This window comes from Pseudogymnoascus verrucosus (genome assembly GCF_001662655.1).
Source record: "Pseudogymnoascus verrucosus strain UAMH 10579 unplaced genomic scaffold scaffold_3, whole genome shotgun sequence".
Lineage (NCBI taxonomy): Eukaryota > Fungi > Ascomycota > Leotiomycetes > Thelebolales > Thelebolaceae > Pseudogymnoascus > Pseudogymnoascus verrucosus.
Window position 1 is genome coordinate 439,107 of NW_017263654.1, and position 22,385 is coordinate 461,491.

Below are 22,385 nucleotides of genomic sequence, written 5' to 3' on the forward strand. Positions count from 1 at the left end.
GACGCCAGGTGGTGCGCTGCAGTCGCGAGCAAGATGGCCTGGGAGGCCACAGGAGTAGCAGCGACCCGAGGTTCCAGCAAGACGGAGGGTTGGGCAGTCGGCCTGGACGTGTCCAATGCCAGAGCAAGAGTAGCACTGCTTTGCCTCAGTGGTGCGTGGGAGCGGGCAGCCGTTCGATTCGTGTCCAGGCTGCTTGCAGTTGTAGCAGAGACGCTCAGCGGATGAGCACTCGTTTGCTGTGTGGCCAATTTGGCCACACTTGTAGCAGGCGCGGCGAGAGAGAGACGACATGATGTGTAGAGTGGGATCTGGAGAATTTGTAGTTAGCATCTGCTTTTTTGCAATATTTATAATTTAAGAAAAGCCATGTCCTCCAACGTAGTGTAGTGCAAGGGCATCGATATGTTTGTCGATCCTATTGTCATATTCTGGATCTCTTCACCGCAAGAGTAAACCTCCGTAGTGTATAGTTACGCCATCATACCGCTCAATTTGTGTGTCGAGGGTGGCAGCGAAGCTTTGTCGAAACATCCGAGTGGTGCCACGAAAGTTTTGATTATGCGGCAGGTCGACCTGCAGTTGCGTTGTTCCTGCATATCGTTGGGCTGTACAGGCATCCACGGATCCTTGTGGGCGAGGGGGTTTCTCTCCGGAGTCGTGCAAACAGACAAAGCTTAAAACAATCATCCAACTTACATTTCAATGTAATTCCTTCTGGTCAACAGCTTGTTTTGTCCTTTCCTAGCTTTCCAACTTCCTTCTTTCGACGTCTTCTGCTTCTCCTTCTCTCCTATTCAACAACAACGACAACGGCAACGTTCGCGTGGACTTCAAGATAATCGGTTGATTGTTGATAAAGATGTGCAAACGAAAGAGTGCTCGGAACTCGTGGAGAAATCTCTTAAGGGTATTAGCTGCGGTTTCCCGCTCCGCTACTTCTCTACCGAATGCGACCGAAACTTCCAAGCTCTCACTCGTCAAGCTACGCCACGCACTTGCCTTGCATAGGATTAGCGGTCGTGATAGCAACAAAGCCAAACGGGAACAAGGGGCAAACCCAACAGCGGTTGACCAATTGAAGCTGCTTACCGTCCATTGAAGGAGCGACCGGGCGCGACATGACCCAGCAAAAACGTGACTGTGATGACATTCGCTGCGTCATACAAAAGTACATACAACTCTGCCGCTCGAAGTTGCCAGAAGTTGCCACATTCGTGGTCCAGAGCATACTTCGCTGTACTCGACTCTGTACGGCTTTTGGCATGAGAAAAGCAAGCTGCTCGAGTCGTACTCAAAGGGCTTCTTTGAGGTTTATTGCATGTCCTTTCTGGCGCCAAGAATTGCGGGAGCAGCCCCCAAACACTGAGTTTGTGCGACTGTAAGAGCTGCCAGCCGCTAGAACGCCCTGTCTCCTTGCAAGTGCATGTACTTGTATAGGTATTTTGATATCCCTTCCATTTACATGGTTGTTCGTGTTTGATCAGCCAACAGGAGTACTGTTTCGTACCAGTTGCTTGGACCCAGACTCTCGGAGACGCGATAGGCCAGAAAGTCGCCACCCATTGTATATGGAGTACTCTCAGAGATATCAACCAGAAGAGATCAGACCCGACACCGTCCTCGATTGCAGCAACTCTTTAATCATTATGTCCTGTTATGTAGGTGTTGAACGAGCAAATATGGCGAACATGCCAGCGGCCGTTGTCTCAATGGCCGCAACAGTACCACTGGCACGGGCACCACGGTTTGTATTTTTGTCAAAAATGTTATGTTCCATATAGTCGAATAATATCTTGTTTCGTATGTCTTTGACTTGTCCGTTCATCTGTTGACAAGCAATTAGCATGCTGTTCGTCTGCATTTCATTCTGAAGAACTGATTGGAATATTTCTGTGCTACCCAATAGCTTTATTGTCTTTGCATGTTCCATAGTTGACTATGATACCTGCCCTTCATATTATGGATTCGTTCAGTTTTGTCTCTTATGAGAGCTCCCTCAGAATTATCTCGGATTCAACAAATGCGCGTATGTTGATGATACAGACAAGCATTCTGCCCTCTTCAAGCATCCAGAAGCCTTGTTCTCGGGCCTTCGAATGACACACATGCTATATAACATGGATGGACGCTGGAAATCTCAGGTAATAGGATTTTTTATTATCTGTTACCTACAAGATGTAATATGAAGGAAGAGAGTGGCAGTTCATCGCTTTCTGGGAGGGAGGATGGCGGTGGATTCCGAGTGTGCGGCCTCACGTCCATGAGGAAGCCTGGCGCTATCCTATTTGGGCCTCTCGTTTTGTCTTTGGGCGGTATCCCACTCGGCTCTTCCATCTCTTCTCCGTTTCCATAATATTCCTCGGGAAAAAATTCATATTCAGGGTTAAATAGAACCCCAAGGCAAGCTCTATAGTTATTATAACCCTATTTCTATACTTGTAGGACTGGTAATTCACTTTTATGATTTGATATTGGTGGGAAACATTCTTTGATCGTTCGTTGCCTCGTTTTCCCAAAGATTCAGATCTCAGCGAGGCTGTTTGAGACCCAGAGGCTCCATAAGTGTCTCGATAAGTAGACAATTCTTCTGAACGAGGCATCTTCATAACCATCATGGCTCCAGCCTCAATTATCGGTGATATCGATGGCGGTGATGAGGCAAGAACAGCCACCTACCACCCCGTCCAGCCAATACTGACGTTTCCCAGAGCATGCTTGTAATCATTGACATTGATAGCATTCAAGCTCATGGTAAGTTGCTTAACCTTTGGAATGGTCTGGACATCTCTCATTGCAGTAGGTGTATCGGCATCGGACATTGCGAAACTCAAGCTGAATGGCATCCACACTGTGACTGTGAGCAACCACAATGTATCCTGTATCATTGCACAGCATTCTTACTTTACCAGGGCGTTTTGTCTATGACAAGGAAGAAGATGGAACGAATCAAGGGACTCTCTGAGGTCAAAGTCCTCAAAATTAAAGAAGCTGCGGCGAAAATGATGGTAACATAGACACGAATATACGATACAGTTCACCAGCTAATATTTCTTGTAGCCGGACGCGAACGGCTTTGTGACTGCCACTGACTTGGCGGTCAAACGCAAGCAATGCATGAAGATAAGCACGGGAAGCAAGCAGCTTGACACGATTCTCCTTGGGTATGGCTATCGGATCATACTACGAAGACGTTGTTGATAAGCCATAGGGGTTTCGAGACTATGAGCATCAGTGAAATATATGGCGAATTCCGTAGGTTTCTTATTTCACAAAGCGTTGATGGGATACTGAATCGTCCAAGGTTGTGGAAAGACACAGATCTGTCACACTATGGCTGTCATGGCCCAGCTGCCAAGGGTAATAAAATGCCCTCCCATTGCTTCAACAGAGAACTTACTGAAGGAACCGTAGGAAATGGGAGGCGCAGAAGGCAAGGTTGCATGGATTGGTGAGTTTCTTGCCATATTGTCACAGGGATAGAACTGAGAATAAGCAGATACCGAAGGCACGTTCCGTCCAGAGCGAATTGCGCAGATTGCTGAGCGCTTTGGTGGTATGTCACCTGGGAAACCCTGCCCTGCACTGCTACTCAGTTCTCATCTCTTCTCTAGTTGATCCAGAGCAAGCTTGTGACAACATATGTGTGTCTCGAAGCCTCAACAGCGAGGTTCGTCAACGGAGCACCTTTGAGAGAGCCTATTCTAATACCATACAGCATCAGTATGAACTTCTGGATGTTCTCGCATTCAACTTCTGCAGTGGCGAATATCGGCTTCTGGTCATTGATAGTGTCATGGCCCTCTTCCGAACCGACTACAGCGGCCGCGGCGAGCTTGCAGAGCGTCAGCAAGCCCTCGGCCAGTTCCTCAAGCGTCTTGCAGCTCTGGCCGAAGAGTTCAACGTTTGCGTCGTGATGGTAAGCTCGACAGCCATAGTTTCATGTGATTTAGACTGACAGCCCGGAGACAAACCAAGTTCAATCTGACCCTGGAGCCAGCGCTCTATTTTCCGGTACTGATGGGCGTAAACCTGTTGGCGGCCATGTTCTCGCGCATGCCTCGACGACAAGGGTTCTCCTTCGCAAAGGTCGCGGAGAAGAACGAGTTGCAAAGATCATTGATTCACCAAGTAAGCCCCATGTCCAAATGTACTATACCTGTATGCTGACTCCAGTAGACTGCCCTGAGCGCGAGGCTACATATATCATAACCAATGGAGGCATCAGTGACCCTGAGAAGGTGTAATTGGGGACAACCTAGCTGGTGTGCTGGCTGTTCGTGATTTCCACCAGCAAAGCGCAAGAGCATCATATTGCAATAATAACTTGAAGATGCTCATTTTGCTCAAGTACTTACACCACAAAATATTCCAGCTTTATAGTGCTGTTACATTGGACAAAAATATGAATAAAATAGAAGCTCAAACCCCAGCTTTCGGGTAGTTAACCGCATTTGACTTGGCGCATGATTATTGATAAGATAAGGATTTTACTTTTGGTGATTTCTTTCCGCAGCCTACCAAACCATTCACCCAGGACCACCATCGCGACTTCAATCGCACACGCCTCGCCACGATGCCAAAAGCAATCGCTAGTATTGGAGAATACTCCATCCTCCCAGTATCCATACCCGAGACGAGCGCATACGCCGTCAAGGCCGTACACAGCATCTACGTCCGCCCGCACGCACCTAAAATCCCCACGGCCTCCGATTCACGAAGCCTTTTCCTCGTTAACATCCCAATCGACAGCACAGAGCAACATATCCGCTCAATATTTTCCTCGCTGCTTGGCGCTGGCAGGTTCGAGACTGTCATCTTCGAGAACGAGCGACAGAATGCTCCGCTTGTAGTAGAGACGAAGTTAGTACAGAGCGCGAAGAACAAGAAGAGGAAACACGCGGATGCTGTCGATAATGCGGAGACGGCGGAAGATGCCTTGCCCAAGGCTTGGGATAGGAATTTGCACCGTAGTGGCAGCACGGCCGTCGCTGTTCTGGCGGATGCGCGGTGTGTGGAGCATGCGCTGAAGGCAATCAAGAAGGCGAATAAGAGCGGAGAGTACCCTGTCTGGGGCGCGGGTGTCAATGGTGTCCCTGCACTGGGATCGTCGAGATACATGGCACATCAGAAGTTGACATATCCCCCCAAGGATGAGCTGCAGTCTGCGGTGGACAACTTCATGGCGGAGTGGAATAGGAAGGAAGAGGAAGCTGCGAGGTTGGCGAAGCGCCAGCGCAATGTTCCGGATGAAGATGGATTTATCACCGTTACTCGCGGTGGAAGGACCGGTCCCGCACGACAGCACGATGCGGATGAAGCTAGGAAGAAGGAGTTAGAGAAGGAGGAGGCGAAGAGGAAATCTATGGGCGACTTCTACCGCTTCCAGGGCCGCGAGAGGAGGAAGGAGGAGCAGGGAGAGCTGCTCAAGCGATTCGAGGAGGATAGGAAGAGGGTGGAGGGCATGAAGACCGAGAGGAGAGGTCGGTTCAGACCGGAATAGGGGATGTGTACTTGAGGTATGGCAAATACCCTTTTGATTCTTCTTCCTTCGTTCGTGTCTATTATTACAATGGACAACACACGTGATGACTCAGCGGGGCCATAGAAGTCTGGGTTCGCTGATGGGCCGATACCCACGGGGAATCCTCACTATGACTAGAAACACCGCATAAAACAATCTTCTCAACTTTTCTGATGTGTTCCATGCCGTCCTGGAATTCCCCTACTTCGCTTTTGTGTGCAAGACTCTAACTGGGGCATTTAGATATCAATCGCGCCAATGATTACTGGGATGGGCATCCTACTTCGATAACCCCCGACGGCCCATAGCAGGGCAGCCTGGCATGTTAGATATGGCTTCAGTCATGTCGTTATTGTGGTAGTAACGACACGTAACCGTTCGTCCCGACCGGGCCAGAACATTCACCATGCACGGTTGAAACGAATCCGCCCGGCTAGCCTCCCGAACAACCCACCAGTACAGAGCTCAGGTCTATCTAGCAACTAGCCCCACTACTCCCCTGTAAAGGGCGAGGCAGATATAAAGCGATGATTACTGGTTACGCGTCTACACCTAAACGGTGGCGGGGTGATTGAATGCTTAGAACGCCTCTGGCATCGCAACTTTCGGGGGGGTGAGAGGATGGAGGGGGGCGGGAAGGGGGGGAAGCGGTGCATGATATCTTGCTCGACCTAGGCTAATCTGATGGTATATGCTACCCACGAATACTATGGTCGTAGTATCTAGGCTTGCCGATAGGCAACTGTAAGACATGGTGTTTCCATTACCCTGAGGCGGAAGGTTGGAGGACGAGTGTTTGGGTAGATAGTTGTGTTGCACTTGTATATACCAGCTTTAAACTCCCCAGGCACAAATAATCACATCATCTCTCACATTCGTACTTCTTTCCATAGTGATATGTGACCATATATACCATGATACCAACTAGAATATAATAAGCATGATACCTCCGTTACCATCTTCAAGCACAACACCATCCCATACCCACAGCATCACCCCGCCCCAAACCTGAAACATCTATCATTCCTCACATCATCCAAGGTGACCAACACAGTAATGTTAATACTTTTTATTAATTTTTTGCTTCTAATAATTCTCCCCGCATCCACGCTAAAACGCGCTGTGGTGCTTGCTCGCCGTCCATTAGGTTGTTATCCACCATCGTCCAGCAAGTGATAATGCTCTCCATCCCATGCCACAGGCACGTCCAATAATTATTCCACCCACCCCCTCCCCCTCCCCTCTCTCCCCCCAAAAAATACCCAGCTTTTTCTCTATCAAACAAAAAACACCAGCAATGCCCGCAAAGCCAGCCAGCTTCCACCCCCCAAACTTTTCCCCCCGCTTTCTCATCACCCCAAACCCCTCACGCCCTCGCCCCCTCAACCCTCACCTCTCCAAACCCCTCCATCCTCCTCCCCCCACTAGCGCTCATCCTCCTCCCCTCCTTCAACTCCCTCTCCGCCTCCATCAACCTCCTCTGCACCCAAGCCCTGTACAACCTATCCCCCCTCACGCTCTCACAATTCAGCAACTCCGTCAAGGCGCTCTTGATCTGCTGGTTCACATCGTGCAGCTTTCTCGCGTCGGCGTCGTAAGCCGCGGCTGTGGCGACGGAGTAGGGCGTCGATGGGTAGGTGGAGGCGGGGTAGGAGGAGAGGGTGTCGATGGGGTAGGTGGCTAGGGAGAGGCGGAGGGATTCGTGTTCCGAGTGCAGGAGGAGGTATTGTTGGAGGGCGAGGGCGCGGGTGGGACAGGCGGAGAGGGGGTTGCTGCGGAAGGACATGGTGTGATTTTTGGTGTGGGATTGGGTGGCTTGAGATGTGGTTTGTGGTCCTTTTGGACAGTTGAGATGCTGCTGTTTTCTCGTTGCGGTTTGTGAGGGATTGGCTTGAGCCGAAATGCCGGTTCTTGTAGTCTTCTTGCGTGGAATTGCCTCTTGTGCAATGTTCGTTCGAAGATAGTGGATATGTCTACACTCCTCTCTCGATATCGAATGGCTGTTTGTACAGTATAGATGATGTCTGTAACAGAATGTATGACGCTTCAAGCCCCAATTCTCAATATATACTCTCGACACTCTAAGACACTCTAATAATCCAGTCCGTCAAGGAAGAGCAATCGTTGGTTCGGAAGTCGCAATGAATAATTTCGTTATAATATATTCAAACAGGCAAGAACGACCAGAATCAACCCATAACCCGGGTCATCCTTACCCTTATACCCGTATAACCCCCCCCATCATTCTCAGACGATCAATCCACCTCCTCCTCCCCCACCACTCAAGCTTAGTGGTCTAGACCAAGAGGCCGATTACCCTCTAGTGACATGTTGTCTTGTAACGCTGCCCACCCAAAATCCACCAAATCCACCAAATCCACCACGCAATCCCCCTCAAACGACACTATGTAACCAAGTACCTGCGCGCGCTCACCCGCTCCCACCACACCTGCCCAGGCGAAACTAGCAGATTGGCTCCCGGAGCTTGTCGCTGGGCGTCGGTTTGCTATGCGGCGTCTCCGCTGTGCTCCTTCCCCCGCCGTGGAGATGAGATGAAGAGGGGTTACTGTGCACTCTAACCCTACGCTTGGCTTGCATACTGGGAGATCACGGGCGGGCAGGGCAAGGGGTGAGAGAAGAGAATCCAACCTCGTGGTCTCATGGGTTAAATGCACAGCCAGTGCGGGGAGTCCACGACTTCTGTGTCGCACAGCTGTTGGGCGGAGGGGTGATCATCAGGTCTGTGGTGGGAGATGTGCAGAGGGACACGTCATTGCGCTGGGAGAGGGTGCGTTTTTACTGCATTTATCGCATTACTGCATTCTGCAGTCAGCTTGGGAGGGTGATGGTATGATCGGGATGGATAGACTCCAGCCGAAGCGATCTGAATGGATGGATAGACTCGGCTTTGTGGGATCCGGCATGGAGTGAATGGGCTGGACTCTTGGGTGAGCTCGGCGATACTATCTCTCTAGAGTATAGTGCAATTGTGGTGTGCTAACGATAAGAAAACTAACGATACTACAATACTACGATACCACAGAATATTCATACGCACTTACGTCGTCGCTGAGGAATTACGTGAGGATGCTACTGCGTATGTTTCCTAACGTGGTTATCCTATCAGAACGCACGTGGAGATTACAACCCGCAGTCTAATATCTGGTTACAGCGGGGTCGTCCAGTGGCACTATGCCCTACAAACGCCCTACGGCGGCCTCTGATTGATCCATCGGTGGGTCCGTCTATACTAAAGACACTAAAGATACTAAAGTATATCTTCGCTGTTTCGGGTCTTATTATTTATGGTCCCTTTTTTGTTTCAAACTGCTTATTTTTTATGGTTCCTTTTTGGTTGGTTTTTAACGACTTTTCATTAAAATATTAAAATTACATGGGGGGGTTCTCACTTGTTTCAACCATGTTATAGAATGGATATCTTTTTCACACAGGTTTTTGCGGAAATTAAAACATTAACAGAGTTTTCACTTTTTGCAGAATCAGAATTGTAAAAAACTCTTCTCAAAAATGGGTATTTAATATTTCCAACCTCGGCTTTAACAATCATAATAAAAATTCTACTCCCTTCCATCATGGTATCAATCCTCCCCTCTTACCCCCCTATTCTTACCCCTATTCTTACCCCTATTCTTCCCCCCTTCTTTTCCCCAACAACCCCCTACTGATTTTGCTTCTGAATATCATGTTCCGCCCCCCTCTGCTGCGCCTTTCCCTCATCATGCCTCCTCTGCGCCTCCAACTGCCCCTCCCTATCCCCCGTCAACCCCGCCACCACCCCTCTCACCGCACCGCTCACCCTCCCCGCAATCCCCCCTCCAAGATCATTCAACTGCCCCTGCGCCTCCTGCCCCTTCCCCTGGAGATTCTGCTCCTGTCCCGCGCGCTTAAGATCCTCCGACCCCACGAGCCCGCCCAGCGCCTCCTTGCCCGCGCCAATGGTCTGGTTCCAGCTGCCCTTCTGGCGGTTGGGGTCGTCGCGCGCGATTCCGTCGGCGGTCGCGGTGAAGCCGGGACCTTTGAGGGTGGCATGGCTGGCGGCGTCTTCGAGGGTTGCTTTGTCTTGCTTTGCCTGGCCGGCGTTGGTGTCGGCGGTGGAGCCGGTGAGGGTGCCGAGGGCGGATTGGACGGTGCCGGTTGCGGAGTCGATGTAGGACTGGATGGTTGAGGTGTTGTTGTCGGACATTTTGAGGGTTTGTTTGGGGGTTTGTGTTTGTATGTGTGTGTGTTTGTTGAGTTTGATATGCGTGTAAAGTGAAGCTGTTGATGCTTATATGAATCTCTTATAAGATGATGAAGATGAAAAGAAAAAAGAGCATCCAACTCAGGAGAAACCCCCCCTTATATACCCCCTCCCCCTTTCCCCCTCTTTCTTGAAGAAATTCATGGAATCGTGAACAACACCCTGGCGATCTTGCGGCATGTGCATGGAGGGGTAAACAAGCACAGCATTTCTCAGAATTCCATCACGTTTAGCAGCTACGTCATGGCATTTCCAGGGTCTGGTGAGAATGCCATGGGGCAACGGAGGGGTATGATTGGTTGGATGACAGGATGACGTCATATCTTATAATGTTAAGCGCTGCAAGGCTAGGATGGAAGTGGGTGAGGACGATGAAGCACCTTCCACAAGCTGCTAGATGGGATTCTTAGACCATTCTCCACTGATTGACACAGGGATTGAGGGTGTTGAAGACGTGCGTAGGGTCCAAGGCGCAAAATGGTGTTCCTGGTGTTCAATAATACAACATTTATGGGTTCATGATGTTACGTTGTTTGAAGGCGTCACACGGTTTAGAATTAGAATGTACAGGGCATGTAAATTATATTCACGAGCGAGTTCAACAAATGCGTGCTTCGCTTCGAATGAGTCTTACAGTTTCTTTGATTATGGGGAGTGGTGGTGTCGTTATTCGCTCGCCATATTGGCATCGAATACCAAAATATCATACACTACAAAAAACACACCCAACCACACACGCAGACATATTGCGTCAGTAACCCCCCCCATACGTGCTCAATAAACGCCCATGGATATCAATAACCCCCCCTTTGCTAACGTTGTCTTTCGTACAATCTCAACACAATCCCCCACTCCCTATCACGACACAACAACCAACCAACTAATGCTGGCTCCACTCAATAGTGTTAAGATCCACTCCCTCCTGCACAAGCTCCCACAACGGGCTCAGCTCGCGCAAGAACGAAACACGCTCCTGCACAGCCTTGAGCACGTAGTCGATCTCAGCATCTGTCGTGAATCGGCCAATGCCAAAACGGATACTGCTGTGCGCGCTCTCGTCGCTACTGCCGAGCGCGCGGAGCACGTAGCTGGGCTCCAGAGAGGCGGAGGTGCATGCGCTGCCGGAGGACAGGGCAATGTCCTTGAGGGCCATGAGGAGGGATTCACCCTCGACGTAGGCGAAGGAGACGTTGACGCAGCCGGGGTAGAAGTGGTTGGGGTCGCCGTTCTGGGTGGTGTGTTCCATGGCCATGAGACCGGAGAGGAGGCGGTCGGAGAGTTTCTTGATGTGTTTGGTGTCGTACTGGGGGGATGGTCAGCTAGGTTCCTGACGACTGAATTGAATTTTTCAAGGTTGGATGAGGTCCAAATTTCATTCACCGTGCTATAGACGTCATGACGGCTTCAACCCCGTAGGGGAGGCCGCTAAGAAAGCCATGCATATGAGAGCATATAATCATATAAGGAGGAGAGGGGGGGGGTAACAAGTAGTAAAGGGAATGCTTACATCCATATCTTGCTTGGCGATTCTGCAAGCCTCGCCGAAGCCGACAACCAATGGTGGCGCAAGTGTGCCACTTCTTAATCCTCTCTCCTGGCCACCACCAGTGATGATGGGGTCAAGTCTGACTCTTGGTCTTCTCCTCACGTAGCAGGCACCAATACCGTTTGGTCCGTAGATCTTGTGTGCCGAGATGGACATCAAGTCGATCTTCATCTCGTTGACATCCATTGGGATCTTTCCAACAGCCTGAGCAGCATCGGTGTGGAAGAACACCTTCTTGGAGCGACACAGGGCGCCAATCTCAGCCAGAGGCTGGATAACACCAATCTCGTTGTTGACAGCCATGATACTGACGAGAGCGGTATCTGGGCGGATAGCGGCCTCAAGCTCCTCCATGCTGATGAGTCCATTTCTCTGGACAGGAAGGTATGTGATGTCAAAGCCCTCATCTTGCAAATGCCTACACGAGTCAAGCACGCACTTGTGCTCGGTCTGCGATGTGATGATGTGCTTCTTCTTCCCCGACCTTCCGAAGAATCTCGCCACTCCCTTGATGCTCATGTTGTTACTCTCCGTAGCCCCCGATGTGAAGATGATTTCCTTCGCATCGGCACCGATCAAGGCCGCAATGTTCTCGCGGGCTTGCTCGACGGCCTTATCCGTCTCCCAACCGTACGCGTGCGTCCTCGAATGAGGGTTTCCGTACAGTCCAGTGTAGAACGGCAGCATGGAATCGAGAACACGGGGATCAAGAGGAGTCGTGGCTTGCATATCGAGATAGATGGGCCTCTGTCCTCCATCCATGATGGTAGCCTGTTTCAAGACACCTATACGTGGTCAATAAAAAAAGCCGGACATCTCTCGGAGATAGCAAATTCATACCCGCCATAGGATCCATCATAGCATCCGCGTTCGCCCCCGTGGGATGCATCGGCTGTTCGAGCTGGGTCTTCCCCATCTCCTGGACGAACTTCTTCTGGTCGGCCTTGATGGCCGACTCGACGTTCACCTGCGCAGCATCCTTCTTCGATTCGGAAACGTAGCGTCGGCCCGAGACTTTTTGCCCTGAAGCTGCCACAACTGCTGCTCGTGGTAAAGCAGAGCTTCTAATCAGGCCTGCTGAAGAGATGTTCTTCGCACACAGGCGCGCGGCCTGTCGCAACGATGATGAGCCTACATTTGCCATTGTTTCTGGCAGAAGGAAGGTCAACTCCGGTCTTTTTGATGACTGACGGGAGTGGAAGTGGTGGAAGCGGCAAAGGAGCTCCGATGAAAGATCCAGCAAATGATATTAGGCGACGACCGGTGATTGGTCGATAAAGGCCAACAGTGGAAAGCCGGTTATTCCGAGCGCCGAGAACTTATTGAGCATAGTTGTGACACCAGTTAAGCCCGTAGGGACATGTGTTTACAGTACAATTACAGTATATTGACAAAGTACTCTTCAGCAACATCAGTGTATAAACTATGACGATGGTGGGCTGTGGCGGGTTATGGTGGGCTGTGCTGTGAATCTGCTTTTTGGCTGGTGGGATAGGGAAGGAGGGATTGAATAGTACACTCTATAACATACTATAACATAACTAATATGCAAAACTTGGTTTGATAGCTTCCCTCATTCACATTCACGTAATTCACAGCTTAACATCGTATACAAACACACAAAAAGCCTCACAAATACTGCTTTTGTTGACGAATATAAACACACGACTCTCCAAGGCACCTGTCTTACTGTACTCTTTTTTATCCTGCTACCTACCAAATCTTGGCTGTTCGCGGGCATTTCATTACTGCGGCGCCAGGTCACTCAAAGCTCAGCCGCTCAGCCACGACGGCAGATGGAGCAATCCTCGTCATCGCCCCTCGGCAGCCATTAAAGACCTCATATCTTGCATTATTCCCACCACTTGGGCCATTTCAATCGTTGCGCTTCATACTGCACAACGATTTTGCTGTATTGTACATACAAAGCACTAATATCTGCCCCTGTGGCAGACATCATCCGACGACATGAGTTTCAAGGGCTTCCAGAAGAGCGTCATTAGGGTATGTAGTCTCGAGATCGCCGAGTGAGGGGTTCCACAGAGCTGAAGCTGATCAACCACAACAACAGGCGCCGCAGGTGTTTAAGCAGAGATTTAATCTTGGGGAGCAAACCAAGGACCCGATATTCATAGACGCAGAACGCCGTTTTCAGGAGCTCGAGGAGCAGACCAAGAGGCTCCATGAGGAGTCCCGCAAGTACACGAACGCCGTCAATGGCATGCTCACCCACCAGATCAATTTCTCGCAGGCCATAGCAGAAATCTACAAACCTATATCCGGTCGAGTATCGGATCCGGACTCGATCATCTCGGAGGGCAACCCGGAAGGTATTCAAGCGTGCGAAGAATATGAAGCTATCGTCAAGGAGCTCCAGGTCACCTTGGAACCGGAGTTGCAGATGATTGAAACCCGTATTGTCCACCCCGCCGAAGAGCTCTTGATTGTAGTCAAGCAGATCCGCAAGGGCGTTCTCAAGCGTGAGCACAAGCAGCTCGACTTCGACCGCCACCGCGCCACACTCAAGAAGCTCCAGGACAAAAAGGACAAGTCCATGAAGGACGAGAAGGCTATGTACAAGGCAGAGAACGAGGTCGAACAGGCGACGCAAGAGTTCAACTACTTCAACGACCTCCTGAAGGAGGAGCTCCCCAAACTCTTCCGCCTCGAGCGAGAGTTCATCATCCCTCTATTCCAATCCTTCTACTACATGCAGCTCAACGTCTTCTACACCCTTCACGAGCGCATGCAGGGCTGTGATATTGGCTACTTCAACCTCACCCTCGGCATCGAAGAGGCCTTCGAGGCCAAGCGCGGCGAGATCCAGCAAGCAGCAGAAGCACTTGCCATCACAAAATTCCGCACCCGGGGCGCAAAGCGACCCCCAAAGTACGGCCCAGGCGCCGCCGCCGGCCGTCTCGGCATCGAGAGCGGCACCAGCCAGCTCGCCATCGAAGACAAGCCCGGCAGCTCATCCGCCTCGCCGTATCAGGCGCCTACCTCGCCGGGACCGACACGCACGTCCTTCTCCGATATCCCCCCACCAGCATACAACACAGTCGGGCCCTCGTCATCACTCGCCCCGCACGGCGACACTAAGAGCGGCGTCGGCCGCGCCAACTCGACAGGTGGGAACTGGGGCGCCGCAGCAAAGGCAAAGGGTGCCGCGCCGCCGCCACCAAAACCGAAACCAAGTCGCTTCAGCGGAGTGCCTGTCGCAGAGACGGTGACGGCGCTGTATGACTACGAGGCGCAGGCGGAGGGGGATCTGAGTTTTGCCACGGGCGATGTGATCGAGATTATTCACAGGACGCAAAATGACAATGAATGGTGGACGGGGAGAGTTGGTTCGAAAGAGGGGCAGTTTCCTGGTAAGTCATCATCCCCCTTACTTCTTGTTGGAATACTCCACTTTCAGACATGTCGTCTGGACACGGAATCCACCGCCCTCAACCCCCATCCTCCCTCCTCACCGGTCGGTCGGGGCCCAATCCCGCTCCCGCTCTTCCCAGTCTAGAATCTCCTCGAGACCCCACCACTAACAGACCGCTAGGTAACTACGTGCAGCTAAATAAGTAATAACGGGGCGTCGCTCACACACCCCTCTCAAACAAGGCTGTGCAACCCCACAGGGTAGCAGCGGCACCCCACGACGAGAGATACCGAGGATCCGCGCCCAGCCTTACGTAGGCCGGTGCCGCGCGCACCTGGTCCGAGGAAGAAGGTGGGGGAGGAGAAGGGGAAAATATACATTACATACATAACGGTGTAACACGGGGCTGCGCCGTCGATCCCGCGGGCTTGGCAGGTCAGGACATGGGAGGGGGGAGTTGGTTAGGGTGAATGTTAGGGAGGGGGGTGGTTGGTTATGCAGCTTCCTCGGTGTGCGAACACATCGTGAAGTGCAGTCTCAAAGGCGTTGTGGGGCATGGGTTGGAGCGGGAAAGGGGGGTGGCATCTACGCATGCAGCATACACGGATGGATGAGCCGAGATGGATTGGGATAGACGGCGGCGCGGGGGTGTGATAGAAGGCAGCGTATCGTTAATACTAATGTAGTATTTACCCACTCACCCACCCATAATCTTGCAGCCGGTGAATAAATGCAGATCGCGTGCATCTGGCATCTCCATCCTTGAGGCGCATGTGTGAACAGATTACACACTAATCCCTGTGTGCCATCACTGTCCGCTATCTACATGCCCCATTTCATCCACACACATCCTAATTCATTATTATTTTTGAGTCAAATACCCTGCCTGTGGCGTCTTCTCTAACGGCTGAACAGGCTGTACTCAACCCAGCAAGGCCGCAGAGCCGCATGTTTTAGGTGTCACGAGTACGAGGGTAGGTAGCCAGACCGACGGGGATTTGTCCCCCCCCTCCTTCTCTAACACCCTATGCGGGGGACAGGAAACGCATATACTTACCCAGAAGAGCTTCTTCTCCTTCCATCCATTCATCCACCATCTCACAACCGTGCATCATGCCCCGTGCTGGCGTAATCGCAGACCTGCATATTCGCAGCCTCGTCTCAACGCGCATCGCTTGGTGAGGGGTCCCTGCATCCACACTCATCCACCCTCCCCAGTGGTTACATCAAGAGACGGCCAGTTTAGGGCGTAAGTTAGTTACATACCTGCAAGGCGAGGTTATTTATATCCACCGCACCGCACCCACAAGCAGGCCGCACCGGTGAGAGCCTTCCGAGATGTGGTCTGCCTTGGGATCAGCCTTGTCGGTGTGCTGGCTGATGCGTTTTTCCCTCACCGAAGCTGGGCGTTTTGGGGTGTTGACTCGCGCAGTTTAGTTGCATGTCGGATTTGTGTGCCGAGGCGCGGGGTGGGGAGCTTGGGTCACATTGGGAGAGGGGATCTGTACAGTGGGAGGACGGGAGGGGAGGGGAGGTTATGGCGGCGGCGGGCGTGGCATGTACGTACTGTGCTTGCTGCTGCGAACTGTGCATCTCACGAACGACACGCGCGGGATAAGCCGCGGGGAGAGGGGCGGGGGAGGGAAGGGTATAGAAAATGTTGTATTTTGTATTGTTTGAACTACGCACACTGTTACGCTAGATAGTCATAAGCCGAAATCGAGGCCTCGTGATATGGAGAGGTACATTGCTGCTTCGCGGCGGAGCCAGGAGCAGTTTGGGTGCTTTGCAGTCGGTGCTGGTGCTGCGGCTGGGGAGGGGGGAGGAGGTGATGAGGAGGTTGTCTTTGCGCGTTTTGGTAAGTGGTGGTAGGACCCCTTCATACCAAACTCTGCCGTGGTGAAAATCGAGGAGTTAGGCCGTTTAGGTGATGCTCCTCCGCTAGATGCCTGGGCCGTCGAGGCCCGAGAAGTAGTAGATACAGCAGCAACACCCGGGCCCAAATCATCCATCGAGCACTTCCTCAATCCCCTTAGATGCACCGCGGGATCAAAATTCACCAACACAATCGCCTTCTGTCCCCCCTCCCCCCCCGTCGAATAAACCAACCCCGTCCCATCAAAAGTCCCGTGCACCTTACCCATATACCCCGGCGGATTCATCAGCACGTGGAGGTCCCGTCCAGCCTCGCTATACTTCCCCTGTGCATCCGGTGCCGGCGGCCACATCTCGACGGGGCCGTCTTCATACTCCTCATCCAACCCCTCTTCCTCCTCCAGCTCGCCGGTCTCCGGATCGCGTGCTAGAGGTGCGATAATACCGTCACCCCCACGCGCGGGCCCCTTGCGGCGGCGCGAACATGCCCGGATGCGCAGACACTGCTGCACTCCTGGATCAGGGTGCGGGATGTCATTGACGAGATCCACAAACGTGCTGGCGGACATATCATAGCATCTCGCTGACGTCTTGCTGATGACGAAGGAGCGCTGACCTGGCGGAGTAATAGACTCTGCGTGCACGTTCCTGGGAAGGCGGACCTGGGAAGGAGAGAAGTGCGGTTTGTTGGAGGCGGTTATGGTGAGCGCGAGGCGGTCTTGGGTTAGTACTGCTAAATCTTCTTTGCGACGCTGGTGTTCGGAGGAGGAGGAGGATGAGGAGGAGGGGTAATCCGTGGGGTGCTGCACTTGGAGAGGAACTGTGCCGAATGGCTGAAACGTATATGGTGAGGCGGGCGACAGTGCGGGTGCAGCATTAGCTTGGGGGGAGCTGCTGCTGTTGTTCTTCGTGACTGGCCGCTTGGGAAAAACAACTTTGGTTTTGTAAACTGTTCTTTGGCCGACGGTGCGGCCCTCGAGCCACTCCTTGCGTGACTCCACGATTGTGAGTTGGCCGGTTGTTTCGTCGATTGCAAGTGCAAGGCTCGTCCAGCGATCGTCTAGAGGCCCTTCGAGGTGCTGGCGGCGCCACATACACTGATCTTCTGTTTTTTCTAGCTTCTTCTCAGATGGATTGTTGAGTGGAAATCGTCTGCCATGGTAGAAAGACGTCCAGTCTACCTCTTCCACTTCATAAGTTGTCTGGTTGGAAACAGCGTAGAAAAAGCCACCCACGACTTCGAAGCAGATAGTAGAGCCAATCTCACCACCAATTAGATCATAGAGGAAGTTATTGCGTCCCAGAAACTTGCCGTTCTTTAAATCATACCCATGAAGAACCCACCTCTTGCGGTTGTCATAGTCGTTGGAGATATGGACTCCGTAATAGAGATAGTCCCCATCATGACGCGCAAAGAGTTTTTCAGTTGAAGTTACCTCAGTGCTGAGGAGAATAGCCGGTTTTTTAACGTCCACGGCAATAAGCCAGCCTCCGCGTCTTGGGTGAGCGTATCTGAACAAACAGGACAGAACACCCTCATGATAATGAAGGAACGAGAACGATCCCGCAACCTTTGACTGCGCCTTAAAAGCAGTCTTATCGAGAAGACCAGATAGATCAATAACTGGTTCCTCGATAGGGGATTGCCGTGTTTCCAGAAGACGCAGTGTACCGTTGTGCATGTACCACAGAGCACCTTTGGAGTACATATAAGTTTGCCCTACCCCAACGATGGCGACCGAGTACGGTTTCGCCGTTGCCAATGCTTCCGTCTTCTTGGCCCATTTACGCAAGGCTTGCGCCGAGCTCGTGCCTCTTTGTGTCGCCCTGACGAATTCTCTGCTTAATGGTATTTTGGACTTTCCAAGAGAATGTGAGCAACAGACACAGTAAAACGAGCGTCTCGACGACAAGAATATCACTAACCTGAGCCACAGCCCTAGAGACCTGGTCACTAAAAACGTATTGATATAACCGCCTCGATGTCCTAGACAGGCTGATGACATCCTCGATTTCTAATGAAGATGCAATAGCCCACCATAGCTCGTTTGGCAATGATTCCAGGGAATTCATGGGCGGCTAGGAAGCGATGAACAGGGTGCACTTATATGCACCAAACGTATTGAAGATGGACGACGGGAGGCTGATTGCATCGCAGAGAATGTTGTTTTTAGAGACGAGACTGAAATCTATTATGAGAGTCGCACCCTTGAGAGGGTATGAGGGGCAACTTATATAAAGTGGAGTCCACTTGTTAGTCGGAGAAGAGCCTCAATCGAAGCAGCAAGGGACCATGATCATTTGAGCCTCCGGGAGCTAGTTGAGACAGACCCACTGGTCGGTGTGACATAAGTTTTCCCGAGACAGGAAATGAGGACGTAAAAACGAGATTAAGAAATGATATGGAGAAAAGGACAATCAAAGAGCCTCACACCATGAGACGCGATACGTCTTGCATGGTGGGGGTGTTACGTTGGGACGTTAAAACGAGGCTGGCGGGAGATTTAGCCTCCCATTTGAGACTGAGTTGACGGGACGTAGAGTACAGTGCAGGCAGCTATAGTTGTATTTTCCCTTGGATACAACTGCAGTGAAGTTTAGTTTTGGAAAAAATCACTCACAGAATCGCCACCTCAATGATTGTGGCCATGGTATTATGATCATGGGTGAATATGGCTCATGGTGAGAATGTGGGATGGTTTGATGACAGTGGATGATGGAAACGAGAGACAGGTAAGACATGCCGGACTTGGTGCTTTTAGTGGATTTAGTGGATCGGATGGCTCCTGAGCCGGGGGGGGGTTGGGGCTGTGCGGCGGCCAAACTAGGTTACAGGGGGTTGGATGATTTGTTCCCTTTGAGCCTCATATTCCCACCTTTTCTTGATTCCCCGATGCTTCAATCCGCGTCCAATACCATGTCGACTTTCGGGGAAGCAAGGATAAAACGGGCGTTGCTTACTAAGCGCACCTCAAATGAGTGGTCGTGAAGCAGCAATTTTCGTGATGATTGTGAGGCTCTGCGCTGCGGGGAATTGACTCCAGGGATCCGTGGTTGTTATTGTCTCCAATTACGATCTTTCTATACGACATCCTGGAAAAATATCTATATACACTGCTTCACCGGTGGACGATACCTTGCTGTACAGTATTTGAATAGTTATTGAATAGCGTTTCGAGTGTTTGAAGGAGGCTGCATGTATGAAGTACCACAATGTAAGACTCCCTATATCCAACATCAACATTGGGAATCCGAAACTCCCGAAAAAACCTGTCACGTAGGACAAGACATCCTTTCTAGCACGGCTTCATCTTCATCAGCACTTGTCGGCATGAAGAGCCTCAAAAGCCCCTTTTCTTCCAAGCCAGGGCTGACAACGCACTACCGTTGAAATAGGCGTGAGATGTGAGACAGGAGGCTCCTGGCAATGCATCAACCATGTCGTGCACACACATTATAGGGTTGTCATTGCACGTGTGGCATTCTATACTGTTCTAGACTGGCAACAAATATGAATATATATCGCATGTTATCACTTCTATTCACCTACGAACCTCCCGTCCATTCCAGCAACTCAAGTCACATGATCTCTATAACTCCACTGCCACGGAAAAAGCGGGGGGAAGGGGCAATTCTACTCCGAATGACTGTTGCCAATTATTGGCGTTTTTTAGCTCCCGAAAATGATCCGATAGAAATCAAAATCTCAGGAATACATATATTCGTATTCGTACATATTGGATGGAAGACAAAGACCTCGGAATACTCGATTTTTGTATTCGTACATAATGAAAGGCCGTTAGAAGGGTGGTCCAACGGCACGGAATAAATCCGATCAAATTATATCCCAATCCCAACGTCAAACCCAGCCTCGTTCATATACTCTCCTCCTGGTGACGCCGTATCCATTCTATATATCACATGGGATATCCATCGTCTAGCCACCATCACCACTCTCACCACCAACCTCACCCCCACCGCCCATCATGTCCCTCGGCCGCCTCCACAACTTCCTCTCCGGCCACCGCGCCGATGCCTCCTCACCCCCTCCCCACTTCCTCGCCTTCCGCTCCTCAAAACTCTTCATCATCCTCACCCTCTGCGCCGCCGTCTTCAGCGACATGTTCCTCTACGGCGTCATCGTGCCCGTCGTCCCCTTTGCCCTGACCGCGCGCGCTGGAGTCCCGGAGGGTGACGCCCAGCACTGGGTCAGCGTGTTGCTTGCCGTCTACGGCGCCGCGCTGCTCGTGTCGGCGCCCATTTCGGGGTGGTATGCGGATCGCACGAGTAGTCGGAGACTGCCGCTACTGTTTGGCCTCGTGGCACTGACAGGGGCGACGGTGATGCTTTGTCTTGCAAGGAGCGTGGCGCTGATGGTTGTTGGGCGGCTGCTGCAGGGGTGTGCGGCGGGTGTGGTCTGGACGGTCGGCATGGCGTTGATGGTCGATACAGTCGGCCAGAAGGATATTGGGCAGCTTCTGGGGTATGTTGGGATTTCGATGTCGGTGGGGATTATTGCTGCACCGTTGGTTGGAGGGGTGGTGTACCAGAGGTGTGGTTACTATGAAGTTTACTATGTGTGTTTTGGGCTTTTGGCGCTGGATATTGGAATGAGGTTGGCGTTGATTGAGAAGAAGATTGCGGCGCAATGGGATGATGTGGTAGGTGTTAAGCCGGCAGTTGATGTGGGCGAAACGACGGCGGAAGAGGCGAGAGAGACGGATTCACCTGCCGCGGTGGCGACGGAGAAAACTCTAGACGTCCCTGGTGTAACAAGCAGCACCGACGCCTCCACCACCAACGAAGCACCAACTTCGGCCCAACCGCCTCCCGCAACCCCTTCGCCCCGGCCCCGTCATCCAATGCTCACCCTCCTCTCCTCGCGCCGCCTCCTCGCCGCCCTCTGGGCCTGCCTAATCCAAGCCTCCATCCTGACCGCCTTCGACTCCGTCCTCCCCCTATTCGTCGCCCGCACCTTCTCTTGGTCCCCCACCGGTGCCGGCCTCATCTTCTTGCCCATCCTAATCCCTGGCTTCTTCGCGCCCCTCTTCGGCGCCATCGCCGACCGATACGGTCCGCGGTGGCTCGCTGTCTCGGGGTTTTTGGGCGCGATTCCGTGTTTGGTGTTGTTGAGATTCGTGGATCATAATTCCACGAGGCAGGTCATTCTGCTGTGTGCGTTGTTGGCGCTTTTGGGAACGGCGCTGGCGGCGGTTATGCCCCCACTGATGGCGGAGATTACATATATTGTTGAAGCGAAGGAAGTGCGCAGCCCGGGAATCTTTGGGGCGAAGGGAGCATATGCGCAGGCATATGGGCTGTTCGTTATGGCGTTCGCTGGAGGATGTCTAGTGGGACCGATTTGGGCGGGGTTTGTGGATAATAAGAGTGGATGGGGAACGATGGGGTGGTCGTTAGCAATATTGAGTTTTGCGGGGGCGGTGCCGGTATTTATTTGGGCGGGGGGGTTGGTTACGAGGAATAATGCGAAGACGGGGGCGGAGAGGGCGGCGGGGAAGAGGGAGGTTAAGGTGGATGATGGAGGGGAAGAGGGGGTGGTGGGGGAGGAGGCGAGGTGATGGAATGGGTTGGATTGTAGATTTTGGATAATGTTTGGATATATATATACCATTGCTACTCTGGCGTTGATGGGAGATTTAGATAAAATAGAACCGCTCAATTATTTACAAATATAATTATGATAACTTTATGAAGAATTGTAGTGTTGGAGCTGGTGCGAATTTCACATTTGAGACAGCGCGGAAGATTGTTCCCCCGCTCACAATCCCCCCCCATAAGTCATGATGTT

At 51.8% G+C, this 22,385-nt stretch overlaps 7 protein-coding genes across 7 annotated transcripts; 4 read left to right on the plus strand and 3 right to left on the minus strand.

The window, feature by feature from the left end:
* Positions 1-2,613: 2,613 nt before the first annotated feature.
* On the plus strand, positions 2,614-4,244 carry DMC1 (Meiotic recombination protein dmc1; the record flags this gene model as incomplete). The annotated part of the gene is made up of 13 exons (XM_018270686.1): positions 2,614-2,682; positions 2,709-2,751; positions 2,801-2,856; positions 2,910-3,005; positions 3,058-3,161; positions 3,209-3,252; positions 3,302-3,357; positions 3,412-3,448; positions 3,497-3,553; positions 3,612-3,667; positions 3,716-3,916; positions 3,966-4,128; positions 4,177-4,244. 13 exons carry the CDS (start codon positions 2,614-2,616, stop codon positions 4,242-4,244), a joined length of 1,050 nt encoding a protein of 349 aa, XP_018134316.1.
* A 296-nt stretch (positions 4,245-4,540) lies between these two features.
* Positions 4,541-6,149, plus strand: RRP7 (Ribosomal RNA-processing protein 7). The gene is made up of 2 exons (XM_018270687.2): positions 4,541-5,516; positions 5,765-6,149. Exon 1 carries the CDS (start codon positions 4,574-4,576, stop codon positions 5,498-5,500), a length of 927 nt encoding a protein of 308 aa, XP_018134315.1. The 5' UTR covers positions 4,541-4,573; the 3' UTR covers positions 5,501-5,516; positions 5,765-6,149.
* A 3,051-nt stretch (positions 6,150-9,200) lies between these two features.
* Positions 9,201-9,871, minus strand: VE01_01162 (uncharacterized protein; the record flags this gene model as incomplete). The annotated part of the gene is made up of 1 exon (XM_018270688.2): positions 9,201-9,871. The coding sequence occupies exon 1, from the start codon at positions 9,723-9,725 to the stop codon at positions 9,201-9,203; it is 525 nt and encodes a 174-aa protein (XP_018134318.1). The 5' UTR covers positions 9,726-9,871.
* Positions 9,872-10,351: 480 nt separating this feature from the next.
* Positions 10,352-12,518, minus strand: NFS1 (cysteine desulfurase). Its single transcript, XM_018270689.2, has 3 exons — positions 12,169-12,518; positions 11,290-12,113; positions 10,352-11,085 (listed from the first exon to the last, which is right to left on the minus strand). Exons 1-3 carry the CDS (start codon positions 12,470-12,472, stop codon positions 10,663-10,665), a joined length of 1,551 nt encoding a protein of 516 aa, XP_018134317.1. The 5' UTR covers positions 12,473-12,518; the 3' UTR covers positions 10,352-10,662.
* A 332-nt stretch (positions 12,519-12,850) lies between these two features.
* On the plus strand, positions 12,851-15,156 carry VE01_01164 (uncharacterized protein). Its single transcript, XM_018270690.2, has 3 exons — positions 12,851-13,332; positions 13,400-14,699; positions 14,882-15,156. The coding sequence occupies exons 1-3, from the start codon at positions 13,297-13,299 to the stop codon at positions 14,905-14,907; spliced, it is 1,362 nt and encodes a 453-aa protein (XP_018134320.1). The 5' UTR covers positions 12,851-13,296; the 3' UTR covers positions 14,908-15,156.
* A 1,197-nt stretch (positions 15,157-16,353) lies between these two features.
* Positions 16,354-19,267, minus strand: VE01_01165 (uncharacterized protein). Its single transcript, XM_018270691.2, has 2 exons — positions 18,503-19,267; positions 16,354-18,435 (listed from the first exon to the last, which is right to left on the minus strand). Exons 1-2 carry the CDS (start codon positions 18,647-18,649, stop codon positions 16,408-16,410), a joined length of 2,175 nt encoding a protein of 724 aa, XP_018134319.1. The 5' UTR covers positions 18,650-19,267; the 3' UTR covers positions 16,354-16,407.
* A 200-nt stretch (positions 19,268-19,467) lies between these two features.
* On the plus strand, positions 19,468-22,286 carry VE01_01166 (uncharacterized protein). The gene is made up of 2 exons (XM_018270692.2): positions 19,468-19,791; positions 19,973-22,286. The coding sequence occupies exon 2, from the start codon at positions 20,563-20,565 to the stop codon at positions 22,153-22,155; it is 1,593 nt and encodes a 530-aa protein (XP_018134322.1). The 5' UTR covers positions 19,468-19,791; positions 19,973-20,562; the 3' UTR covers positions 22,156-22,286.
* The last annotated feature ends 99 nt before the right edge of the window (positions 22,287-22,385 follow it).

Bases quoted from the DNA above. Each gene is read 5' to 3' on its own strand.
- VE01_01166 (XM_018270692.2), top strand. From the start codon at position 20,563: ATGTCCCTCGGCCGCCTCCACAACTTCCTCTCCGGCCACCGCGCCGAT.
- VE01_01165 (XM_018270691.2), bottom strand. From the start codon at position 18,649: ATGAATTCCCTGGAATCATTGCCAAACGAGCTATGGTGGGCTATTGCA. The intron at 18,436-18,502 runs GTTAGTGATATT...TCTCTTGGAAAG, and splicing joins TCTCTAGGGCTGTGGCTCAG to TCCAAAATACCATTAAGCAG.
- NFS1 (XM_018270689.2), bottom strand. From the start codon at position 12,472: ATGGCAAATGTAGGCTCATCATCGTTGCGACAGGCCGCGCGCCTGTGT. The intron at 12,114-12,168 runs GTATGAATTTGC...GACCACGTATAG, and splicing joins TATGATGGATCCTATGGCGG to GTGTCTTGAAACAGGCTACC. The intron at 11,086-11,289 runs GTAAGCATTCCC...CCATCCCCCCAG, and splicing joins TCGCCAAGCAAGATATGGAT to TACGACACCAAACACATCAA.
- VE01_01164 (XM_018270690.2), top strand. From the start codon at position 13,297: ATGAGTTTCAAGGGCTTCCAGAAGAGCGTCATTAGG. The intron at 13,333-13,399 runs GTATGTAGTCTC...CCACAACAACAG, and splicing joins TCCAGAAGAGCGTCATTAGG to GCGCCGCAGGTGTTTAAGCA. The intron at 14,700-14,881 runs GTAAGTCATCAT...ACAGACCGCTAG, and splicing joins GAAAGAGGGGCAGTTTCCTG to GTAACTACGTGCAGCTAAAT.
- RRP7 (XM_018270687.2), top strand. From the start codon at position 4,574: ATGCCAAAAGCAATCGCTAGTATTGGAGAATACTCCATCCTCCCAGTA.